This window comes from Diadema antillarum, unplaced genomic scaffold, assembly GCF_040938485.1.
Source record: "Diadema antillarum isolate AM-2024a unplaced genomic scaffold, OU_Dant_1.0 seq00000704_RagTag, whole genome shotgun sequence".
Classification (NCBI taxonomy): Eukaryota; Metazoa; Echinodermata; class Echinoidea; order Diadematoida; family Diadematidae; genus Diadema; species Diadema antillarum.
This window is the reverse complement of record NW_027271609.1, coordinates 643222-668292: the sequence shown is the minus strand read 5'-3', so window position 1 is coordinate 668292 and position 25071 is coordinate 643222. Positions and strand designations below refer to the sequence as shown.

The 25071-nt window shown below is 39.5% G+C and overlaps 1 protein-coding gene across 1 annotated transcript in view; it reads right to left on the bottom strand.

Moving 5' to 3' along the window:
* Positions 1-5133: 5133 nt before the first annotated feature.
* LOC139737763 (uncharacterized) overlaps positions 5134-25071 on the bottom strand; it is a 180068-nt gene continuing 160130 nt past the window's right edge. The window contains exons 12-15 of the mRNA XM_071648437.1: positions 20936-20977; positions 13718-13957; positions 6889-7017; positions 5134-5537 (exon numbers count right to left, since the gene is read on the bottom strand). Of these exons, the coding sequence (XP_071504538.1) occupies positions 5178-5537; positions 6889-7017; positions 13718-13957; positions 20936-20977 (771 nt within the window). The 3' untranslated portion in view covers positions 5134-5177. The remainder of the gene's footprint in view (positions 5538-6888; positions 7018-13717; positions 13958-20935; positions 20978-25071) is intronic.

Here is a 25071-nt window from a genome sequence, read left to right as displayed (position 1 = left end):
TATATGCATTCGCGCGCAGCTACACATGTAGCTAGTTGATCCTTGTTTGCCCGTATTACTTTGTCAACTTCCGCGCCATTTTATGGCGTTTGTGCGCGGCAGGGCTAAGGGCCCTTTTCTCGCGTCACAGCTCATATATAACTCTGGATCCAGCTTTTGGGAGACGTTGTATACCAAGCAATGTCAGCAGTAAAGCATGCAAGTGAATGGGATATCATATAGTTGAAAATGTTACGGAGACACAAAATGTCTCCTTAGGGTCACATGTCTCCTTAATATAGTATTATGACCATAATGTCTCCACAAAGCTGGATATAAAATAAACATCTTTTTCGTGAATCCCGCATCATTTTTATGAGACTGATTCCAGCAAACTGGTGAGAATTTCATGCAGTGACAGACAGTGAGCGCCATTAGGACCGAATGATGCCAAGTCTGATAATGAGATTTTAAAGCGCAATAGTACATTCCGCTTCCACATGACTGATCACAGCTTTATACATGTATATCTGCTTTTAGTGGCTACAATATAATCTTTGCATCATGATCATTCTTTTTGCGATGGATAGACATACATAAAAAAAAAGTAACCATACATTTGTACATGTACCATTTGCACATTTTGGCAGTGAATGTGTGAAACATGGATTCATTTATATTCTTTTTCATTTTTTTTTGAAGACATCTTATAGCAAAGAAAGTGTGCCATACACAATTGTGTAATGTACACAACACATACAATGTATCAGAAGAAGGTGAGATTCCATAAGAGTAGAGTCCTCTATATGTTTAACTTATTTCACTATTCCCGACCTAAGTCTGCAAATACAATGTACGACCACTTTTTCACTTTTAAAACTAAAACATTCAACAAAGCAATCAACAAAGCCATGTTCCATTTTTTTTTCTTCTTTTTTTTGCACGGATGAAGATTATGTTTTTGTTGAGTATGTATTTTTTTCTTGGATGCCAGTGGCAATTTGTGAAAATTTCATGCCGTGAAAAAGGCCATCGGCTCCAAAATGTGAAAATTTTGTTTTGTAAATATTTTTTTGCTGTAGAGAAATAGAATATAAGCTTAATTTTCTATTTTAATAGAAGCATGCTTTGTGGAAACCATTTTTGGGGGGGGCTTGTTTTGATTTCCTTAACAGAAAATCTATCACAACAAAGCCATTACATCTCACATCCACGAAAGAATCAATAAGATTTCGTACTTGTAAATTGACCCACATTGATCATCTTTCACATTTGATATGAATAATAAATCACTCTGTCATATACATGTACACTGTACATTGTAGATCAACACACAATCAAGTTACAAAAGGGTAAGACTTTAAATCAAGTAATCACAACTCAACAACTCCACTTGCAAAGAAACTGGCCACGTCATCATCATATTGGGGTTTTCAAGCAAGAATTGGCTTCATTATCAAGAAGGGGGGAAATGCCACTGGCAGGGCAGAAATGCCAATAAAAATTGAAAATGCCTTTAAAATATGAAAGACTGCAAACACCTAAGGCATCACATCTGTCAAAATTATCACGAAAAGAATCTTGTTCTTGCGAGTAAAAATGTTCTAGAAATTGTATTTTCCATAACGTTCATGCTTATTCAGACCTTTTCAACAAACAGTGAACGCCCCCCACACATGCAGTGTTTGGAAAAGGGGAAAAGTACATATTCCTTTGACTTGTACTAAGGGTAATATTACTCCCCCTGCTTTCTGAAAGAGGTACATGTACATCAATTGCTTTTTCATTATACAAGAAAAATTAAATTTTCAGGGATTCTCTTCTGTATTTTCTTTATATTGTTATTCTGCTGTGACGTCACAAACTGCTGAAGTCTTGTTATTCGTAATGGCAGCAACGAAACTTTAAATATTCGTAACTTTTTAAGATATTATCTGATTTTCTTCAAATTTTCACTGACGGGTTCTACTTACAATGCTACATTCACTCAAGCCACATGTATACTTGGGGAAACTTCTCCTTGAATATTCCACAGCTTTCTTCATTTTTCATCCAGATACACAACAAAAAGTTTTACTATTCAGTTCTGATGTTGCTCTACCTAGTATTAGACAACATGAATAAAGTAAGGAAACACACTAGAAATTTAACAGTCCCCCCCCCCCCGACAAAAAAAGTAAGAAATAATAATACATAAATAAATAAATAAATCACAACACTGGGGAAAAAAAATGATACAAGCAATGCAAATATTGCTATGATATCAACTCATGTGCAGCCCTTACAACTTGGTGCAAACCACAGATGCAACAAGACGTGTGCACAGAAACATGTGACAGAACAACACTGTGACGACTGTGCCTTTTAAAGGCACAGGAACCAAGGACTAAAGAGGGCGCTGTTGAATGGCATGCAGATCGACAACATGAAGCTATTACAATGTTTACGCATCTGTCTTATTCCGAACGTCCAATTAAAACCAATTCGTAGGATGAGTATGTTAAAAATGGTTGAAATAATGGCAAGCTCAGTTCAGTCTCTTCATGCGGCCACTGTATTATACATGTGCTTTATAATTTGGACAGCAATTACTCTTAATGACAATCAAACTCGCACAAAAGACAGCACACGCAAAACGCATCCACGATCTACTTTGGCAGTTGACTAACTTTAATACATTGCCGATTTTCGTAATGGAGATGGCGGCGATCCACACACCACACAACAGCGCCCCCTTGAATCGAAGGTCTGCGTGCCTTTAACATTTACAAGTGCTTCAACGACAATGACAACAACGGCAGAGAATGACAAGCAGAGATAGTGAGTTTAATAATCACAAAAAGAGATAATATCAATAAAAGAAAGCATTCTGAAGCTTGGATCACACACGGTTTAGGAGACACATCAATTCCGAGGCAAATGCAAATTTCTTTAACTTTTTCTGGGCAAACTTGATAAATGATCTTTTTTTCGGGGGTAGGGGAGGCGGGATTCAATGCACAACAAGAAAAGCTATCATTACATTTTGGACTTACTTCTGGAGCAATTGCAGTTACCTGGGATTTCAAAACACAGAGAATTATCATTAAAACCTATCTTTTAGCTTATAAAATCTTAAAAATGAAAAAAAAAAAGAGTGACATTTATGAAAACACCGAAAAAAACCCCTATTATCAATGTGTAATCCTGAGGATTAAAAGATCGAACAACAAGGTTGAACTCTACCCTCCAATGAAGAATGGCATATTGCTCAAAATGTCCAACAAGACCAGGACTATACCTGACTTTTATGACTCCCAAGTATTCTGCAAACTTTCTGTCATATGTGTCACCGACATAACTGCAACGGATTTAACATTCCAGAAATGTTAGATCTTTTAATATCGTATGTTACTTACAAAAAATAAAACACAAATCCTTGCAATATTCTGGCAGCAAATCTTGCTTAAGGAAAAAAAAAAGAACAGAAAAAAAAATATCTCAATATTGAGGTTGGCCTCGGGAGAAAAAAAAAAGAAAGTCAACGTTTGTTGGTTTTGTTTGCACCAAGCTCCATTTTTTTTTTGTATGGATAAATATTCTTACATTTCCTAAAGGAAACATACGAAAAAATGCTATGTAACGTACATTACTGGCAACTGCCACCACCTAGAATTTTGAAAGAGAACGGTAATACTGACAGGTAACACATTTTTCTATTTCCATTATTTCTTTCAGTTACATCGAGCTACTGTCCTGATAAGGGTCGCTCCTTGGCACACATGTTGTGTAGCTGTTTCAGGGTGAAAGCATCAAATTCAAGGGTAGTTGATCTTCTTAATGAAAAAGATACTTTTCAAAAAGACAATTTTGGCTCAGAGACAAAAAAAAAAATATATAAACTGATCCAACAAACTGTCAGTAAAACACTGAGCAGCAGTGAAATTTTACAGGGGACTGCAACTCAGATCTAGAGTGAATGAGTGAGTGCCAAAGGGGAACGAAGGAGAGCCAACTGTATGTTATCTAATGAAGCCTTATGGAACCATCTTACAGGTGACACAACGTAACTGTGACAAAAATCATAGGATGGATGGCACTAAACTAGATCTAGAAGCTCACTCCCTAATCACTAGACTTTCTGTGACTACAAGTGCTGAACAGAAACAACCGTTCTGACTATGACTGGAAGCGAAATGATACAGAAGTTTTGAGGACAAAAGCAGCATCAACAGTGCATTAATGTTTGATGGAGTTAATCATTCTCTCAAGAAATCAAATTGCTTATTTGGAATAAAGTGACAAAATTTTTTAAGGTGAAGAGTGCTGTGACGTCATCCAAAAATTTGTCGAAAGAGAGCACGCTGCTCTGGTCCTCATGTTTAATACAAGACATGTGTTCCTTGTAAAATGCGCTTTCACAGGTTGTATGATGGAATCACTCATGTTTTAGTGGCAGAAGGGTAGAATTGCAATTCAGCTCTAACCTCCTTCCAGGGTCCTGTGCAATGTCTGCAGTCACTGTAAATTGTATTCATCGCAGTTTCCACGGATCGTAGCCGTTTGGTTACTTCGTGGCTAGCTCCACGGCGACTGTGATTATCCTAACTGACAACCACTGCAAACCGGTTTACGACAGAGTAACCAGGTTTTGATGATTGATTATAGTTCTGTTCATTGCCACATGAATGGATCAACTTTTCTCTCTGAGATGCAGAAAGCCGTTATACACTGATGGCGATGGACAGTTTACAATGCCCTTTAATGGCATTCTTCAGACCCAATGCGGTAAGAACCTGTATGTCATCGATTAAACCTGGGTATACATACTGTATACAACACACATTTCACAGTAGTATTCTCTGTGCTAAGTCTGTGATCTTGTACATTCAGACCAAAATAATGCTCCCTGTTATACAAATGCAATAGCTAAAGATGTTTGATCGCAAACTGCTTTGTTAAACATAAGAATATTTGAATAATATCTCACTGCTGTGGCTCCTCCATCATCAAGATATATCCACTTGTGAAATTGTTTCGCAAGATTTGAAAAGCGAAATATCAACAACTGTAAAATATATGGTGTACGCAGTACACGATGGATTTGGTTCAGAAGCGCAGCAGGTGTAAGGTTGGTGTACGTACAAACCTGTAGTCTATGCTACTTTTAGGTGGTGCTAAATACACAGTGGTGTTATATCCCTTAAAAACAGATCATACTAGAGGCTGCAAGACACAAAGGAACATTTAGAAGATACGATGGTACTAGAATACGACATCTGTCTAGGGTCTACCAACATGAGCCAGAACAGCTCTTGTTTAACGGCTGCTGGCAACGTTTCGGCAGCAAAGCCGTGCAGCGCGACGGACGGAGTCAAACTCACCGCCTCGTTGTCGGACTGGAAGTCGTCCTCATCCATGCACATGATCTTGGCGCTCTGGCTCTGGCTGTGGCTCTGGCTGGGGGCGGGGACCGAGTGGACTTCGGCCGCCAAGGTGGGCGGGCTGCACAGCTCCACGGTGTCCACGGTGGCCGTCTGCAGCTGGGCCGAGACTACGGGGTCCTGCACCAACCTTGCCTGCTGAAGGGAATACACACGGGTGTGAGTCAGTGAACACACTACCAACAGTGCCACAATGATGCTCTATTCTTTTAACATGCGTCTGCATGGTCAACAAAATCATCACTCTAACGATACCGCAACAATCTGTACGCGTGCTGAAAACCATTAAAAAAAAAAAAAAGGAATACACTGGTACATGTATAAGCCAAGGAACACAATACCAACAGAGCCGCAATAATGCTCTATTCATTTAACAGGCATCTGCACGGTCAACAAGTCAGCGACTCTAACAATACCGCAAAAAATTTGTGCGCATACTTAAAACTGTAGTTTTTTAAAGGAATACACAGGTATGACTCACGACACAAACTACCAACAGTGCCTCAATAACGAGTATCTTCACGGTCAACAAATTGGCACTCTAAAAATACTGCAACCATTTGTGTGAATGTTGAAAACCATCTTTGTTATTATTTTTTTGAAGGAATACACAAGTACGAGCAAAGGAACACACTACCGACAGTGCCGCAATAATGCCCTACGCTTTAACAGGCATCTTCACAGTCTACAGACTGGCAACTCCAACAATTCTCTAACAGCTTGCGGGCATGCTTCACAATCAGAAGACCAACTTAATACTGTACAGAGTACATTTTTGAAACAATATGCAATTCCTATCCCGTCGCATACATGTATACATACACACATGTAAGCATACGAGATGGTTGCCAACTCAAAGGAATTGAGTCTTTTGATGCTAACTACAACTGTACCTTCCAAAAAAAAATAAAAATTTATATGCAACCCATAAAATGGCAACAAATTTAAGAAAAGTAAGGCTAATATTTCTGTCTCCAATTGACAATTTTTTTTTCTCATAATCTTTTAATGAAGAAACAAAACCGGTTCCATCTAACCTTTTTTCACGGCAAGGTTAAATTTGAGAAGTATTGATTTCAACACAAATTTCAGCGGCAAAATTCCCCAAAAACTTGATGGGCTATTAACCCGTCGAAGATGAGTCCCGAGTATACTCGGGCAAGTGTCGATTGGAAATACGTGTTGTCGCAAAATCGGCCAGTCCTCAACGGGTTAAGCCACACAGCAGTAGACCTGCTGCTCCAGGCGACTTCCTTCATATAAAAGTCCTCGGGACTGGCAATTTTCCTTCGGTATATCAAAACTTTGTTATAACAAAAGGGAATTCTGCACCATAAACTCATATGATTACAATTTGGGGACCTGAATTTTGACTTCTTTATAATGAAATTTCATAAAAAAAAAAACAAAACATACTGGCATCCCTGCCATTTCATCATCACGGAGGGGGGGGGGGGGGGGGGGGAGGGGGGACTGCATAACTGACCTCTTCTACCCCTTCCATGGGGGTGACGGTCTCCATGCCGTGGACCACACCCGGTGACGAGGCCCCGCTGAAGGAGGTGTCCAGATCGTCGTAGTCGCCCTCCAACGTGTCTCCCGGTAATGACTTGACCTGGGATTTCATCGCAAAAGAGAAAACATTTTAAAAGAGTGTGAGAGATTATTTGTTGTCATGGCAACTCACTATCACATCATTGACATCTCTCAGTTCTTTCAATATTCCTTCTCTATATCGCAGGTGAGGGCACAGCGATCGAGGCAAAATTGCCCTCCTGAGGGGAAAAAATTGCAATTTCCCTCAGAGACTCCAGCGCTGTGAGATCTGTGGAACTTCTCTGGAATGCAAGAATGTCCAGAGCTTAAGACGCACATTAATATCACGTGACCTGGAGAAAGAAAAGCCTATCACCTGATCGATCATGAATCACACACTGTAGTCATCATATTCATCTTAGGTGTATTCCTTTCTTTATTCATCTTCTTCTCCTCTTTCCCTCTTCTTTTTCAATTTTCGTATTTGTCAGTGCAGTAATCATTCTTGTGTATCAGACTAAGCCAAAAATTTGAGTTAGTTTCAAAAAACAAACAAACAAACAAGTATAATAATTTGGTGCTCCCGACACCTGCTACAGCTGTATTACAGCTGTATGATGCATTTTCATGACATTCCGAGTTTGTTCAGCATTTGGTGCTAGCTGTACGGGCTAAAGCGAGTGTGCTGTGCAATGCTCAAGATCTCAGCAACTTGTCATTCAGAGCCTCTAAGATTCAGAGATACCGTGCGACATACCACCCGATGTGCTCCACGTTTCTTTGCTCTCCACTTCTGCCACAGATACATGCTTAAAGGTAGGGGATACCTTTTACAGACCTCCCAAAATGCAGCAAAACATTAGATATGAACCTACAGGGGACTTGTTTATAGGCCACTGCTGAGAAATTTGGAAGTCAACAGTTATCTACAATTTGAATAATGCACAAAACTCAACTACTCAGTAGTTCTGTGTGTCAGCCACACTTAAGCCTTTTTGTTGCAGTTTTCTGTATATTTTTATCTATAAACACAAATCTAAAAGTATGAGAGCTGATGTAATAACATATAGAGTGTGTGGCAAGAATGTATATAGAAACGTTTGTAAGTTTTGATGAACTTTCTTAACAAAATATACATGATGGACACACATGCAGTGCATGGGTCTGCAAAGGTAGCCTAGCAATGTGCCGGAATTTACGGTGAGCCCCGAAAAAAATTCAATTCAAAATCTAACGGTCAATAAAAATGTACTAAATGTAACCCTCCACTTTCAATACTTTATGGGAGTTTTTAAAATGATACTCTCTTCAACATACCACTGTATTTATACAACTCTTCATTTAAGGCATGCAAATGGGATTCCCTACCTTTAAGGATGGTTCCCAAACGACGTAGACTGTTTTTCGCGGACACAAACTTTCTTCACCACGTATTAATCAGGTCTTTTAGTGGCTAACATGTGAGTATAAGTACGGTCCTTTCTGGTGACATGATGTAATCGAGCCTGGTCATAAATTTTCGTAAGGATGACACAGTACTGACTCCTCACTCCTTTATTGATTGCTGAATCTTGAGGTCCCCGTTATATACCGCTACATCAGGCACAGGTTCTCTTGTTACGTCAGGGATGAGGGCATGATATCTAACGACCCTCCATCTATAAGTTTTCCTCTTACATTGCACAAAAAAGATCTTAGGTGGTAAACATCTCTTTTAGAGAAAATCAACAATCCACACTGGTCTTTCCCTGATCCTCACAGAGTTCTCCAGATGCTAGTTAGCACCCCGTTGTAACAAGAGTGTCCCTGGACAACGCAGAGACCACAATGAGAAGCTTCTGTTTCCATGGTAACAGTCTCATCACCTGGCTCATTCCAGCATCTCACCGGCTTCCCTCTCTGCACCAAAGGTCCCTTGTTCTTGTTTTCGGCATTTTTTTGTCAGGTCTAACCCACAGCAATCTAGGGCTGCGTTTATCCATGGACCTACAACTAGGTCAATGTTTTAACTAACTTGAGAGAGAGAATCATGTTTCAATCATGTGTTTGGAACGTTATTTGCAAACGTGGTTTGAAATGCGATTCTTAGGGTGCCGCATCCATTATCTACCCATCATACAAAAATCTACAATCGCGATTCGAATGGTGTCACTGCGTAGCTGCTGTGTGCTGTTTGACCCGGGAAGTAAAGGTCAACTGCATACCACCAAACATGCCTCATCAGGCACACACATATAACGGGTGGACAGCACAACCCGAAACAGCTGGGATTTGACCTTGAGATATAAACGCATTTCAAAACAGCATTGCGTTTATCTACTCAAAGAACGGCGATCGTGGTCTCAAACGTGTTTCAAAACGCACTTTAAAGGTGTTTTAAAACTGCGTTTCTCCATGCGTTAGAAAACAAGGTTACATTTATCTAACCCCTGAAAATGCCTCAAACGCGTTTAGGATTGTGATTCTGCCTCAGAAAATTTTTAGATAAGCGCAGCCTAGAACTGTCAGCAAGTCTCTTTTCTTTCTTTTTCTTTTTCTTTTTTTGCTCTATCTCTTTCTTTCTCTTCTCAATCTCTAAACCCATCTGCTAAGCCTATCTCTGTTTTTCCTCAATTTTCTTCCCTCACCAAATCTATTCATCTTCTATAGATACACTGTACCCCATGATTCTACCCCAACCACTTTTCTTCTTTTATATTCCTGCAAAAAAAAAAACATTCTGCTACACAATGGACAGATTGTGATGATATCTGATTTCCCACATAACAACATGTACTGCCTAATTTAAACCACACAGCGGATGCACGCGGCATGATCTATTGCTTCATTAAAAAAATGCCGATGTGTCAAGTGTTAGGGTGTTGTCAATACTTCAACTTTACTAGTAAGTCTTCAAATTGAAGAAATATTTCGATTTTAAATTGATATCTATCCACGATACTACCTTTACATGATCCTGAATGCTACAACACGCAGCCCGATTACGTTGTGTGTATTGGGCTGCTGGTCGTAGTTACCGGCGCGGCGCGGCGGCGGTACCAAGCTGGCGCTGGCGTTTCTTCCTCGGTTCAAGTTACATGTATACTGTCGTATTTTATCACCGTCAGACACACTTTTCAACAGTCTCGGACAACAAAAGAGGCAATAATTCTGACATTGACAGACTGATTTCAGATTGTTCACACTCAGAAGTCGAAAAAACGATCGCGGATTGTGATAGCACTTGGCAGCAGCAGACGTAAATGTATGCCTGCACAGCCCGACAACAGCTAATGCATTGTAAGTGATGGGGTGGACACTAATAAGTACGGCAGTATTATAATACATACATATTTCAATTTAAATGAAAATGTTATAGCATTGCAACTATTTTACATTAATCTTTGAAGATTTTATATAGATATATAACGAAGATTATTTGAATAAAGGAATACAGCGTTTGGCAACAGCACTCCTAAATCGGTGTACGGTCTCCTGCAGTAGCGCCGACAAGGCACACATATTAATGCCGCCCGCAGTCAGCAGTGCAATGGGAGATCGATGCGTAGCTGGGCTTCACTCGCGGTGCTCTCAGCTGAGGAAACTGCGCCCGATACGTCACGCGCAATGCATCCTGGGACAGATAGTACGAAGGGCAGCTCGCGACGGATTCGAACATGAAGAATTACCTTATTTAAAAAAAAAATCATAGTAAATGTATCTGATGGTCTTTTCTCGTCGGGAAAAGGGTAATAGGTTCATGAAATATTGTTCTTTACACACGAAACGGCTGATAATCGTCCGGACTTCCCCTTTAAACTTCGCAATCTGCATAAAACTTCTTAATTTTGTGATGGAATCAAATTGAGCAACTGAGAGTACACAACGATACAGAACAGTGCTTGTTGAGTACAAAATCCATTGACCTTTGACCTTAGGCCTTATCACTTCATCCATATTCTACCTTGGCCAACATTTCTCGGTGATGTACTGTACATGTGTACCTGTGGTGCAAGTTAAAGCCTTAAAATCGTGGCGAGTGGTCTGTGCGACACAGAGATGAACGCAACACGCTGCCTCCCCCATTCTGTATCAAATGTAGTGACCCCGAATGAGAATTTAACGCTGGTTCAATGGGTCAGCAAACACCACTGAGATTCAAAATCACCTGACCCAAAATGGCTGTCCGATACCCGAGAGCTTCCAAACCGACGCACACTCTCAGTGCGCATGCTCATGAAGAAAGGCCAAAAGAGCCACACGTCTTCTGGTCTCTCTCCTCCAATCACCGCAGCTCGCGGTCACAATGTTTGTGTATGATGCATACACACACACACACACACACACACACACACGTGTCTCAGTGGCAGCATTGTCCCACACGTTTATGGATATAGCACTGCAGTCTGGCATTGCGCAATTGCATGCACAAACTTCGTTCATTCGGGAGTTTACAAAATAACATACCAGCAGGGCTTACGATTGTCCGACTTTAAGTGGTCATAGCTCCAAGTTGTGGAAAGTTTATTGAGAGCACACTAAATTGTTGACGACCATACCGCCACATACGGCAACGGAGAAGTGACGCTTGTCTCGCTTCCGCTATACAGGCGAGACAAAAAACCAAAGCGGCCAGAGAGAGGCTCGACTGTGGCAGTGCACGCATAGAAAGCAGAAAGATGCGTTCTAGAGAATGTGGTGAAAGTTTGACACTGGAATACGTAAGAACTATCACGCACACACAAAAATTACACAGGTTGTCATGTAATCGGGTGGGTGATGAAGGCAAGTTATTTCAAATACAGCTGACTATGACTAATCCAAGTTAATTCAAATCTGAAGACTAAAGACTCTAGGATATCATGTTTTAAACACACTACACTTCCTCCTTTCCTTGCTAATGAAAAAAAAAGTGTTGCGGAAAACCAGATCGCCGCTATCGAACTGACACCTGGCATTAATGCCACTAGCGGCCAATAATAGATTCCAACTCCAGGGCATGACCATTATCGAGGCTTATAATGACTTTCGATTTCAGTCCATCCTCAAAGGGATGCTACAAGTGTGTATGGCTGACAATTTAGCACTGCTCATCAACCAAGAATGATGGATGCAAAATGGACTTGAGAGTTTCGAAAAAGCACTAACGAGGGATCTCTATTTCAGAGACGACGGCCATCTTGCTACTACATACTTGTCATTTGATAATGGATGCGGTTTTGGTGTAAAGCCACACCAGGTCCAAGTTGGCTCAAAAATATTGAATTCAGACCACGGAACAGAAGAGATTTCTCCACAAAACATAAAAGCGGGAGAGTTTAATATGAGAGTTTACATACTTTGCAGATTTCATGAAACGATCCTATCAATTGCAACCACAAACCAGTATGCACATTGCAGCTGAATGTGTACTCACCACTTCAATCGTTTCACAGTCAGTAACAAAAATCTTCCCTAAATTCCCTACTGTAAAAGTGGTTTCTTTCGCGGTGGTTTTATTTTTGCACTTTGAGGTTGAACCGCGAATTTAACATCACACGAAAATGTTTTGAACTCGCTGCTTATTACAACGCTATTGCGCACATGCACACACGAAGATTCCGCGCATGGAGTGTATTGATGGTTAACACACACAGCGATACCGCGTGTACAAGCACGTTATTAAGTACTCGAGAGATGGGATTTTCGGAAAGCCTGCATTTAATTTTAATTTCTATTTGATGAATAAAAGAATAATTGGATTAAAGTTTGGGTTTTCTTGTGCAAAATAAAACAGTTTTTGCCGACTGTGAATTCACAGATTTTGCCGACCGCAAATTTAAACACACGCGCAAAAAATGGCACCGATGGAAAGCGCGAAAGTATCTGTACGCGAAAGGAACTACTTTTACAGTATATAAAGAACATGCACCATCAAACCGCTACAAGTTGTATCACATGTGCATCAAACTGCGGTGGTCCTATAATAAAACTATCAGAGATGACTCCTAGGAGGAAAGAGATTGCAGTTGCATAACTGACTAAAAACAAGGCTTTGATAAATATTTGTGCACAAGCTGATGACAGAATTCTGAGGTAATAATTTTTTTTTTCTAATTTTTTTTTCTTCTAATTTGCAAACTGTGGTTGAGATGAATGTGTCTGTTTGGCTAAAACATGTGAAACTTTCAATTTCTGAATTTATTTTCCATGCTGATTTGAGGACATTCTTTTTAATACCACTCACTGTTACAGAAATAAACCATGTCTGGAAAGATGAGGGGGGGGGGGGGAAGTAAACTTTCGTATTTTCTCTCCCCTAATTCATGACGAATTCTATGTGTGCCACATTATTCTGAGACTGCGACGCATCCGCGCTTTTGGCAAACACCCTGTGTTTCAAAGCCATACAACTAAAGTGTTTTTGATAGACATGCAGTAAGCAAATGTGGACAGAAAATGCCAAGCTTTCCTGTGAGGTACACTGTAAATCTTATGACATCCTTTGAGTGAATTTTTACTTTTTATCCCCCCCCCCCCCCGAAAAAAAAAAAAGATTGTGGAATTTTCTTTAGGGCTTCTTTATAGCCTTGTACATACATACATGTATATATGACATCATGACTGTAGTAGCCTTCTCATCCAGCCAAAGCTGTAATGAAACCTTAAAAATTCAGAACTTTTGAAAGGATTGTTCAATTTCCTTCAAACTTCACTGATGCGCTCCACTGATATTGCTGCATTCACTCAACACACACGTTTGGGTGACATTGTTCTTTAAAAAATATATATATATAATAAATTCAGGGGAATTCCAATACCCTTCCTATCGCCTCCAGCTCCTTTCGCTTGGTGTTACGGTCCAGCGGCTGGACAGTGGTGCCGGAGCTGCCCCGGTCCCTGAACTTCTGCCTGGCCGACGACTCCTTGCACTGGGCGTCCGAGTTGTTGCGCTTGAGCCCGGCGCTGACCGATCGCAGGAAGGACGGCGAGTTGTGGTCGGGGAGGTTGTACGTCTCCGGACTGCTGCGCTGCCTCGTGTGCTGGATTCCGTGGGATAACTTTTTTTGGAAGGGCGGGGGGGTGTGGGCAAGAGGAGGGGAGGAGAAGGGTGACAAGATAAAGATTAATCATTATCATAATGAGCATAGCTGGCAACACTTCACCAGCAACTTTTCCTTCCCATCTCACTAATTTTATTTCCGTCCATTTTTGGTCACTTTCTCCATTAGAAAAAGTACACACACACAAGTTCCAGAGAACCATGGCCTCAAAACAAACCCGCACTTTTTTCTGATGGAAATATCCATCCAATCTTAAACTGCCACAAAATTCCACTTCCCTGTTTCGGACAACCCTCCCAATTTCATCCAAACTTTGTTCCAGAGGATAAACACTGCCACCATGACAGCATGGGTAACATCATATTTATTCCAATATCCCACAATTCATTTTTTTTAAAATTGAGAAATGATATAATTCCTCACAGATTCCTATTATTCTCTGGAATGCTCGTAATATCTCTAAGAAGTGTCAAGGTCACAGAGAGTCACTTGTCAAGGTCATATTTCCTCATGATCTAGCGTTATTTCAAAAAGCCCTCAAATTATTGTCAGCCCAGACATTCATGAAGGAAGAGTTATATGTAGCAAGCTACAGCCAAGTGCCTCAGCGAAAGAGCCGTTTGAGATCTGCGATTCTGATTATGATCCACGATCATGGGAAAGCCTAACCTGCACACGACTCCAACTGAATAATTCAGTTAGTCACTTTGACCAATGAAATTGCTCGATTCTTTCATCAGCGACCAGTGGCAAAACATGTACGCACAAGCTTCTTTGGAGAGCGCTCTGGTAAACTACTGCGATTTTTACTATTATGCTGGCAGCGAAATGCCATAAGTCAAAGGTGAAAGTTTAGAAGATTCGGACAGTGATCTTTGAAGGCCCTCTTGCTGGGCCTTGGCTCTAGCTGGCAGCTTGACTAGTTTTGCATACCAACCCCCTGCTTGCTCCTCTCGTAATCACTAAAATGGTGGGGCCTTGGACAAAGACTACCTATGACCAAGATTTGATTTACATTTGCAAGGGATGAAGAGTGCTTAATATTTTACAAGTGATAAAACTAATAGCGTTTCTCTTCTGGTACCATTTACAAAATTAGAGCTTTGACCTCTGACACAAAATGAGAGCATTGACCTCTGACACAAATGAGAGCTTTGACCTTTGACATAAAGGAGAGCATTGACCTCTGACACAAATGAGAGCTTTGACCTTTGACCCAAATGAGAGCATTGACCTTTGACACAAAATGAGAGCATTGACCTCCAACATAAATGAGCGCTTTGACCTTTGACACAAAATGACAGCATTGACCTTTGACATAAATGAGAGCATTGACCTCTGACCCCTAATGGGAAGACACTGCCTGATAAAGTGAGAAATGTCAATCTCACAAAGCTGAAGATGGCAACAAGAATTTCATGGAAATGCTCTCAAGGGAGAACAAACAAACAAACAAACAAACATAATCAAACAACACACCAAAAACATAGTGAAAAAAAAAAAAAAAAGGTCCGGAAGTGATTTGATCAAAGGAATCACTAATGGGTGACATCGCTCCATTACCTGAACACACTCGATAATTAATACTGCATTTAAAAAAATGATTGCACATCAAGTAGCTGCTTTGATGAGGGTGGGTGGCTGCAGATTCGACTTTAAAGATAATAAAAAGTTTTGGTACCTCAAAAGTGTCCTTGAATTTCCTTGTCTTAGTTTGTGTTTCAGGTTAAAGTACCTTTCATATAACTAACACTGTGAGACTTACTCGCCCCAAAGTGCTCTCATGTCTTAGTAATCATGCAATTAACTGCGATCAGCAGCCCCATACGCATAGCGACCAGCAGTCCCATACGCATAGCGTAATCGGGCTTCGCATTGTAGCATTCAGGATCATGACAGATTTAGTATCGCAGGGTAAATGTCAACTTAAAATCCCATAAATTCTTCAATTTGAAGACTTACCAATTAACTTGAAGTATTGAAAACAGGCTTCGGGCAACGTTTGGTTCTGCCTATAGTCCCTTTCTGTTCGAATTGATGACTGAATGTGACTCGGTCGACAGGACCTTAGGAGAGCTACATACAGTACACTGAATACTACAGCCAGTGCATGCGAACACATCACATGCACACAAATTTCAAATCCATGAACGGATAAGATGTTTGTGTGCGCATGCGCTGGCCATGGTATCCAGTGTATGTATGTAGCTCTCCCAAGGTCCTCTCGACCGAGTCACATTCAGTCATCAATTCGAACAGAAAGGGACTATTGGCAGAACCAAACGTTGTTCGAAGCCTGTTTTCAATACTTCAACTTAATTGGTAAGTCTTCAAATCGAAAAATTTTTTGGATTTTAAGTTGACATTTACCCGCGATACTAATTCTGTAACGATCCTGAATGCTACAATGCGAAGCCCCATTACGCTATGCGTATGGGGCTGCTGGTCGCAGTTAGCTATGCGTACAATGGGCTGCACGCTGCTGGTCGCAGTCAGTGGTTTCGTACAATATTTATCGACGCTGGTCAGCGTCGGCTCTGGTACGAAACCATTATTGCATGATTACTAAGACATGAGAGCACTTTGGGGCGAGTAATTCTCACAGACAACGTACTTTAACCTGAAACACAAACCAAGACAAGGAAATTCAGGGAAGCTTTTGAGGTACCAAAACTTTTTATTATCTTTAAAGACATTTACTCTGGGCAACATAAAATAATGTCAATGCAACCAATACAATGTATATCATAATTTTGACTTTGGCACCACTACACCACAAACTATATAATGTATGAACCACAAGGATATAAAACAACCAGAAATGTTTGCACCCCAGGGAAACATTCTTCAAAAAAGATGTTAGGATAGCAATTATGGCTAGAATGTCAACTTTTAGTAGCATCAGCCAATCAGGCAGCAGGATTTTTGTGTTACCATTAAACTCTAGAAGCTCTCTCTTCTGCCTTTTTTTCCTTTTTTTTCCATATGTGTGTCTGAAACATCCTTAAAGGTACACTCCGAAAAGGTGGGGTAAGTAACTTAAAGGACAGTTCACCTTCATATACAGTGGATTCCTGTCATAACGAAGTCCTCTGGACTGGCAATTTTTTTTGCAAAGTTTCATTATAAGCAAACAAACAAACAATACAAATTAACAGAGCAGGCAATGTTGCGGCCTGAATTTTTATTTCGTCGTAACTGGAATTTTGTTAAAACCGTGTTCATTTTAACGGGAGTGCACTGTACGTGTGAATTAAGAGAATGCAGCGATATTAGCAGGACACATCAGTGAAAGTTTCAAGAAAATTGGACAGTCTGTTCAAAAGTTATGCATTTTTGAAGTTTCAGTGCTGCCACTGCTGGATGAGAAGACTACTACAGCTTGTGATGTCACATGTGTAGAACGATATAAAGAAATTGACATATTTTCACTTTTCTCTTTCCTTAAAATTTTCCTCAAACTTTCACTGATGTGTTCTACTAATATTGCTGCATTTTCTCAATCCTTATGTTTATGAAGGTGAACTTGTCCTTTAACTGCAGTAGTCTTCTTATCAACAGTGACTGTGCAGTAACTTTAAAATTCCATGCCTTTTGCATGGATGGTCTGATTTTCCTCAAACTTTCACTGAAGTGTTCTACTAATACCGTTGCATTCACTCAATCCACATTGTCTATGAATGTCAACTTGTCCTTTATATATGAATTGCATGTGGACAACTTTTACAATCTATTTTGCATAGCTCATGAGAAAGAGGGAGAGAAGAAATTTGTTTATTTTGTGTGTGTTCAAGAGAAATTGGCCCTTTCCTGTTTGCAAATGTAAAAGTTTTTATACTTTAGTACACAATCATCCAATACTAAATGCTATAAACATTCACTTGCAGCAGTGTTAGTGACACCGCAAACAGAAATATTAGCATCACAATTGTTTACAAGATGCACTGGAGGAAAAAGAAAATCAGCCGAAAACGAAAAACAAAAATCTTATTCAGAAATAATAAGAACACTACTTCAGCAGAGCAAACTAAATAGGAATGGGACACCATGCACAACAAAGTAATGTCTTAGAAAGCGACAGAATGAAATAAAAGATCACCAAAAATGTGTGTAGACAACCCAAACTGGGGGTAAGAAAAGGCGTATTGAGGGGAGTTTGAGACAAAAACAATGTACAATCACTAACACACATACACACACACAAAAAAGACATAAATTCACACACCTAAAAAAAAATCCACCCACAATATTCAAGAAAATAAAACAGACCAGAAGACAGGTTGGAATTAGCATGAGTAAGACAGAAAAATACATGACAAACACGCTGTAGATGTTAAGAATCTTTTTTTACAAGTACAGTTGCCCGTTGCATAAAGTTAAAATTACAATAACTCTGCCATCCAATGGTAACTTCCATGGAATTCTTGATTTTTATTGGCTGTTGAGTACTGTTGCCATGGTATTTACCATTGGATGGCAAAGTTACCATAATTGTAACTTTTATGCAACGGGCCCCATCCAGGTGTAGGGTCTACATGAAAGAAGAGGTAGGGGGACTAAACAATCATAAGACACAAAAGATGGCACAGCACACTAACACCAAACCCTACTTGTGCCTTATGCTAGAGCTTCACACACAAATCCTGCAAAATCAAGCCAAACTACGCTGAGACTACAGCCCACCATAAAACTACAACAAGCGGACAAAGAAAATATGCAAAGTTTAGTACAACTTAAAAACAGAAAACATGCGCTCCCTTTATTCAAAAGTTGCCCATTAAGATCTGCACAGCAGCAGTACATAACTACATCATTGTATGATCTAATGTCCAGAAAGTTGTTTGATCTATGAACAAATTAATTATCCTCAGATTAAGTCTGTGTGGCAGCTGATCTGAAAGCTTCAATGTTGGCATTCATGTGTGCCAAGACACATAAAAATCCCCTCCTCACAAATGATGATTAATCATTTACATCATTTTTCTGTAATTTTTTTTTTCCTGATACACTTGCTTTTCCTTATCAAAATCAACAATGACAACCAACCTTAGCTTTCATTAAAAACAGTTGATTTTATAAGGGCAATGATTAAAAAGATTGCTTTCCATTTTCCTTCAATAGAAATCTACTGAACACTGCATGTGATATTTAACAGAATATTGTCTATGGAGATATTGATATATAAATGGCTGTCACGGTAATATTTCCACATTCTGCCAATGATGCCACTCCATCCACCCCCCCCCCCCATGAGGTAAAAATGATGAAAGAGTATAATTCGTAATCAGTGCTCCACGGTAAACTCATTCTGTAAGAATTTACAGTAGACCAATCTGCTGCCCTCTACTGTTCATCCTGCAACATTTTATTAATTTATCTTTGAACTTTTGTAACGGAAGTGTTAGCAATGTTAATGCAACCTACAAGCACTGCAAGGCACATACATGTACGTAGAAACTTTTTGCACAGTGGGGCACTGTTGAGGATGACAGTGAAAGAGAGAGAGAAAGAGAGAGAAAGAAAGAAAGAAAGAAAGAGAAGATGAGAGTGCGAGAGAGAGAGAGAGAGCGTGGAAACAAATAGGGAGGTCCCATTCTCCATTTAGTTGAACATCTACTAACCCACCAAGTCTTGGGGTAAGTTTGCTGCATATATTATCATCTCGTCCACTTTCAAATTGGCAACTTCAAATTAAACTAAGCTCTTTGAATTGGCAACTTCAAACTAAATTGAGCTCCTTATATTGGCAACTTCAAATTGAATTCCAAGCTCTTTAACTTGGGAATTTCAAATTGAACTGAGCTCTTTAAATTGATAACTTCAAATTGAATTCCAAGCTCTTTAACTTGGCAATTTCAAATTGAACTGAGCTCTTTAAAGGACAAGTTCACCTTCATAAACATAAGGATTGAGAGAATGTAGCAATACTAGTAGAACACATCATTGAAAGTTTAAGGAAAATCAGACAATCCGTTCAAAAGTTATGAATTTTTGAAGTTTTTGTGCAGTACCCGCTGGATGAGAAGACTACTGCAGTGTATGAATAACTTAGATGTCACATGCGTACAACAATATAAGGAAAATATAAAGAGAATTTCACAAAATTCCATCTTTTGAAAAAAGTACACATTCCCCTGACTCGTTACCGATAAATGTTATGGGTAATATTATTCCCCCTGCCTTTAGAAAGAGGCAAGTCAATTGTTCTTTTATTATGCGAAAAAAGGGAAAATATGTTGAATTTTCTTTTATATTTTCTTTATACTATTGTACGCATATGACTCACAAGCTGTAGTAGTCTCCTCATCCAGCGGTTCCAACACAAAAATTTAAAAAATTCATAACTTTTGCATCGATTGTCCAATTTTCCTCAAACTTTCACTGATGTGTTCTACTAATATTGTTGCATTTTCTCAATCCTTATGTTTATGAAGGTGAACTTGTCCTTTAAATTGGTAACTTCAAATTGAAATGAGCTCCTTATACCAGAAAGAGATTAGTGGAATTGGTTTATCTCGTGAAAAGTGTGCATAATCGCCACAAAATATATGCATTATCACTTCACAATCTTACAAAAATTCACCAATTTGAGAGGATAATATTCACTTCCATCTCCTACAATGTGTTGCCAATTTGAGGATCAATTTAGAATAATTCATTGCATTAAGGGCTTTTGATAATTCTGAAATGGAGATAAACAATGGAATAACAATAACAACGATAACAATAATAAGGAATAGTTGTATCTGGCCGAAATAAGGCTTATGTTGAGGTGGGGGAGGGAGTCCTACAAATTATATTCTAGCAAATGAGTGATAGTAATTGTGATGAAAAGATGCAGCATCAAACCCCCAAATGTGTGGTTTGTGAGACTCCATGGTTTAAACAGAACACCAATCCACATGACCACAGCAGGCAAAGCACACAAAATGCTGACGACACAATGCAGCAACTGCAAGACGAAAAAACACTAACCCAACTTCGCCTAGACTCTGCAGGCTTTTCATTCTTCTTCTGCTATAAAAAAGAAAGAAAGATTGGACAAGTTGAAAGAGAGAGGAGGACAAGAAGGAGAAGAAGAAACAGACGACATGAACTACTCTTTTCGCCAAGAGTGCAAGTCAAAAAGTGTAGCCGTAGACCTGTCATGCAAACTACGAATAAAACATGCACTTCTCAAATGTTTGTCACCGTTCAAGTTAGACACTGACTCTTATGATATCAGAGCCCTCTTTTGTTTTCAATCCTCATTTTCATTAGATACTTCCGCAAATGGCATACAAATTAGGCATAAAATGTGCCCATCATTGAGCTTTGAGCGTCAAACCAGTTTCACTGGGATTGATAATGTATTTCTCCGATTCTTTTAAAAATTTTGTTTGAAAATTTGTATCAAATAAGTGTAATCACATGACTGCAGACTGAATGCTTTGATATTTGAGGACACCATCATCATCTTTAATGAACCCTGGTAACCTCTTTTCTGACGGGGCGATCGTTAACGATCGCCCCGTCACTGTACAGGCATGCTAACCTGGAAACATTTAACTGCACATTACTTGAATATGAGACCATTCTGAAGCAAATAATTTTCACACAACAATAGATATATAATGTACTCTTAAATAAATCCCACAAGGATTGGAACAATCATCCCCCAGCATTCCCACTGATTCCCACTGATCAGGTACTAGCCATCCCCTTTAACAGAATGTGAAGATAGAACTAAGAATGCTTGGAGCTGTAATGTAGTTTTCAGTACAACTAATATTTCAAGGGAAGAGCTAGCTAGAAATCATTTGAAGTGCTTGAAAATGCAATTCCTCCACTTTCTTGATTACATGGATTCGCTGTTGAAATAAAACTGAAACAAAATCATATAAAGGTTTCAGAAATGATATAAAAGGAAAGCAATATTCTTTGGCAGATTGCCCAAGATCTATGCTCAGGCCTCAAAGCTTGCTTTTACACTGAGCATATCAAGTTTACTATTGGCTGACACTACAAATCATAATTGCAAATAATATTGGAAGCAAACTGTACAAAAGAAATTCATGCACTAATACTAACTGCATTTACTCCACTAACAAATTTTCCAATCTTATATCAAATGGAAAGAGATAATATATATATACATGTATACATTGCTATTAGAATTTTGAACATGCATTGCTCTAGGGAGCACCCATTTTTATCGCTTGAGATATATATTCCCAAGTTCTGGACCTTAACACAAACATGAATTACTGAATACACGGATCTCAATGCCTGAATTCTCAATTCATTCTATGAATACTCAGTCCTGATTGTTTTTGATTAGTAATTTGCTTGATAAGTTGTAATAAAACTACCATGTCATGGTTCATTCAATTTTCACCACCACTTTATCTCCCTCACACAACAAAGATAGACACTTTCCCCGACAATCTCGATGAAGACTTCATAAAATCCATAATATTCAGCTAGACAATCAACACACACAATTCCTATCAACTCAAAAGCATCACTACCGTCTCACCATTGCATAACATTATCTTTGCAATATGTACTTATTCATTCTGTCAAAGAAGAACAAAACACATATCATCCTTCTGACATACAAAAATCTCATCCGTCTGCAGCTAATGTTTGTGTGACACAAGCATGAACACACACAGACAAACATACATACAGACACACTGACTAAAACAGATGGACACAAAGATATGGACATACCATGTAGACACAGACATCAAACCACAAACAGACACCAAGACACACACAGACACACACTCACAGCCAAAACACGTTCATTCAGACACCATCACACAAACCAACAGACACCAACATAAAGACTAACACATACACTACACACACACACACACACACACACAAACACACATCTCTGCCCATGCCACAGGCAATCACTCCCTAATCTGAAATTTGACTTCAATGAGCAACAAAGAAAATCCTACTAACCAACTCTCAGCCCGATCTCCAATTCCTTCATTTGTTTTCTTGGGCCAGAACGATTGAAAACATCTTTGACCACCGCTTCCATACAATTTTGTCTCCTTTTCATTAAGGGAATGATGTGAACCGGCAAATGGAAGAAAATCTGCACAATAATTTGGTTTCAAACTACTGGTAATCACTAGGTGTTGTTTTTCTCTTCCTGTTTAACAAGTCTTCTCAAACTGCACACTGACTTAAATCTGACATTCTTGAAGAAAAGCAGTGCAGATGTCATTCACTAATGCTGTTTTTAAATCAGGTAACATACAAAGTATACCACAAAAAATATCAGCTGTGTGGGCAAGATAAGTTCCCAAAGTTGCCAAAATGCCAACCCCAGCCCCAATCTGCTTGGAGCTCATTTGAAATTCTCAGGATTTCACTGAACCCGAACCGCTCGAGTCATTACATCACGGTTTACCCATGTGATACGTCTTTGCTCCGCCGCCTCCCGTTCCAAAAGACCACACAGCGGTCGAGATGTTTAGAAAGGCTGCGGCGGCTGGCGGACGTCGCGATGCACGTCTGACCATGCTAGAATGAGCCACGCCGGTTCACGTGTCACCCGATGACTAATGCCACTGAAGTGGCACTGCATAATTACCACCATGCTCGGGGCTGCACTTGGCACACGATTCCCATCAATTATGCAGAATACTGATCATTTCCAACATCGTTTCCAAGTCTCTTTCTCACTGGAGAAGGGTGAATCCCGATGGCTCCCCTTAAAACATCATTACCACGGCAACACATCATCTTTCACTTTAGCATCTCAGAAACATTAATCATTCACAAGATCTTGTGTATCACTAATGTAAGCACCAGCACATTTCATCATCAGGACTTCATCGGCTCGCCGTCCTTGTCATTATCAACATCATAATCACATCACTATTATTACCATCATAATCACCATGGTAACTACATGTACCACCATCATCATGCTCCCAATAGTCACCATCATCTTTACTACCATAATACTCGTCACTACAATCACCTATTTCAAGACCACTATCATAACCAGCACCACCAATATAGGAATCACTCTTGCCACCATTATAACCATTACCATCATCATTACGCAAGTTACAAATGTACAAATCATCTTCTTATCACCGCTATCATCATCCTAATCACTATTATCGCCTATTTCACACCATTATCATAACCAGCACCACCAATATACCTGTCACCATTATAACCTTCACCATCATCATAAGAACAGTTACAATCATCATTTCCTCATCACCATTATCATCCTAGTCACTATAATCACCCATTTCAAGACCATTACCATAACCAGCACCACCAACATAATAGTCACTCTTATCAAAATTATAATCATCACCATAATTACAACCATCATCTGCATAAAACCATTATACCATTATCATAGCTATCATCATTATCAAATGCTATCTTCATCTATCGTATCTCCACCATCATGTCATTACCATTGACACATCAGTTGCTCCTGCTACAATTGCTCCAGTCTCATTTTCTCCAAGGACATAGGGTTAGGGTTAGGGTTCCGTTGGGATAGGTTTTTAGGTTTAGTTTGATGTGAGGATTAGGATTAGGGTGAGGACTATGTTCGTGGGTAGAATTTAAATTTGGCTTAGCGTGCAGATATTTCAAGTGAACAATTGCCGCAGGAGCAAAATGTCATGGAAACATCACTGCCACCACTATTAAAACATCATCATCATCACCATAGCAACACAGTTACTATCATCATCATCATCATCATCATCACAAATATCATCCTTATTATACATAAACATCACCACTATCATCCTCTCGCATCTTTCTCCTGATCATCACTGCAACCAAACGTCATCAGACCATTCTCTCCACCCCCTCCCATTGCTCCATCCTAACGTCCAGGTACTAGAATCCTAAAATTGACTTGTCACTCAGTGTGTGTTACTGACTCGTTTAAGTCAACAAGAACACAGAACGGCATTGCCTTTTTAAAACAACTTCTAACTTTACAATATTCAAAATGGACTGTAACCTTCTTTTTATTTCCACCACCTGCTAATCCTTCACCTGTTAATTGGCCAAGACTTCATAAATCTTATACCAAACAACATCCAAAGCATTGCATGATTTCC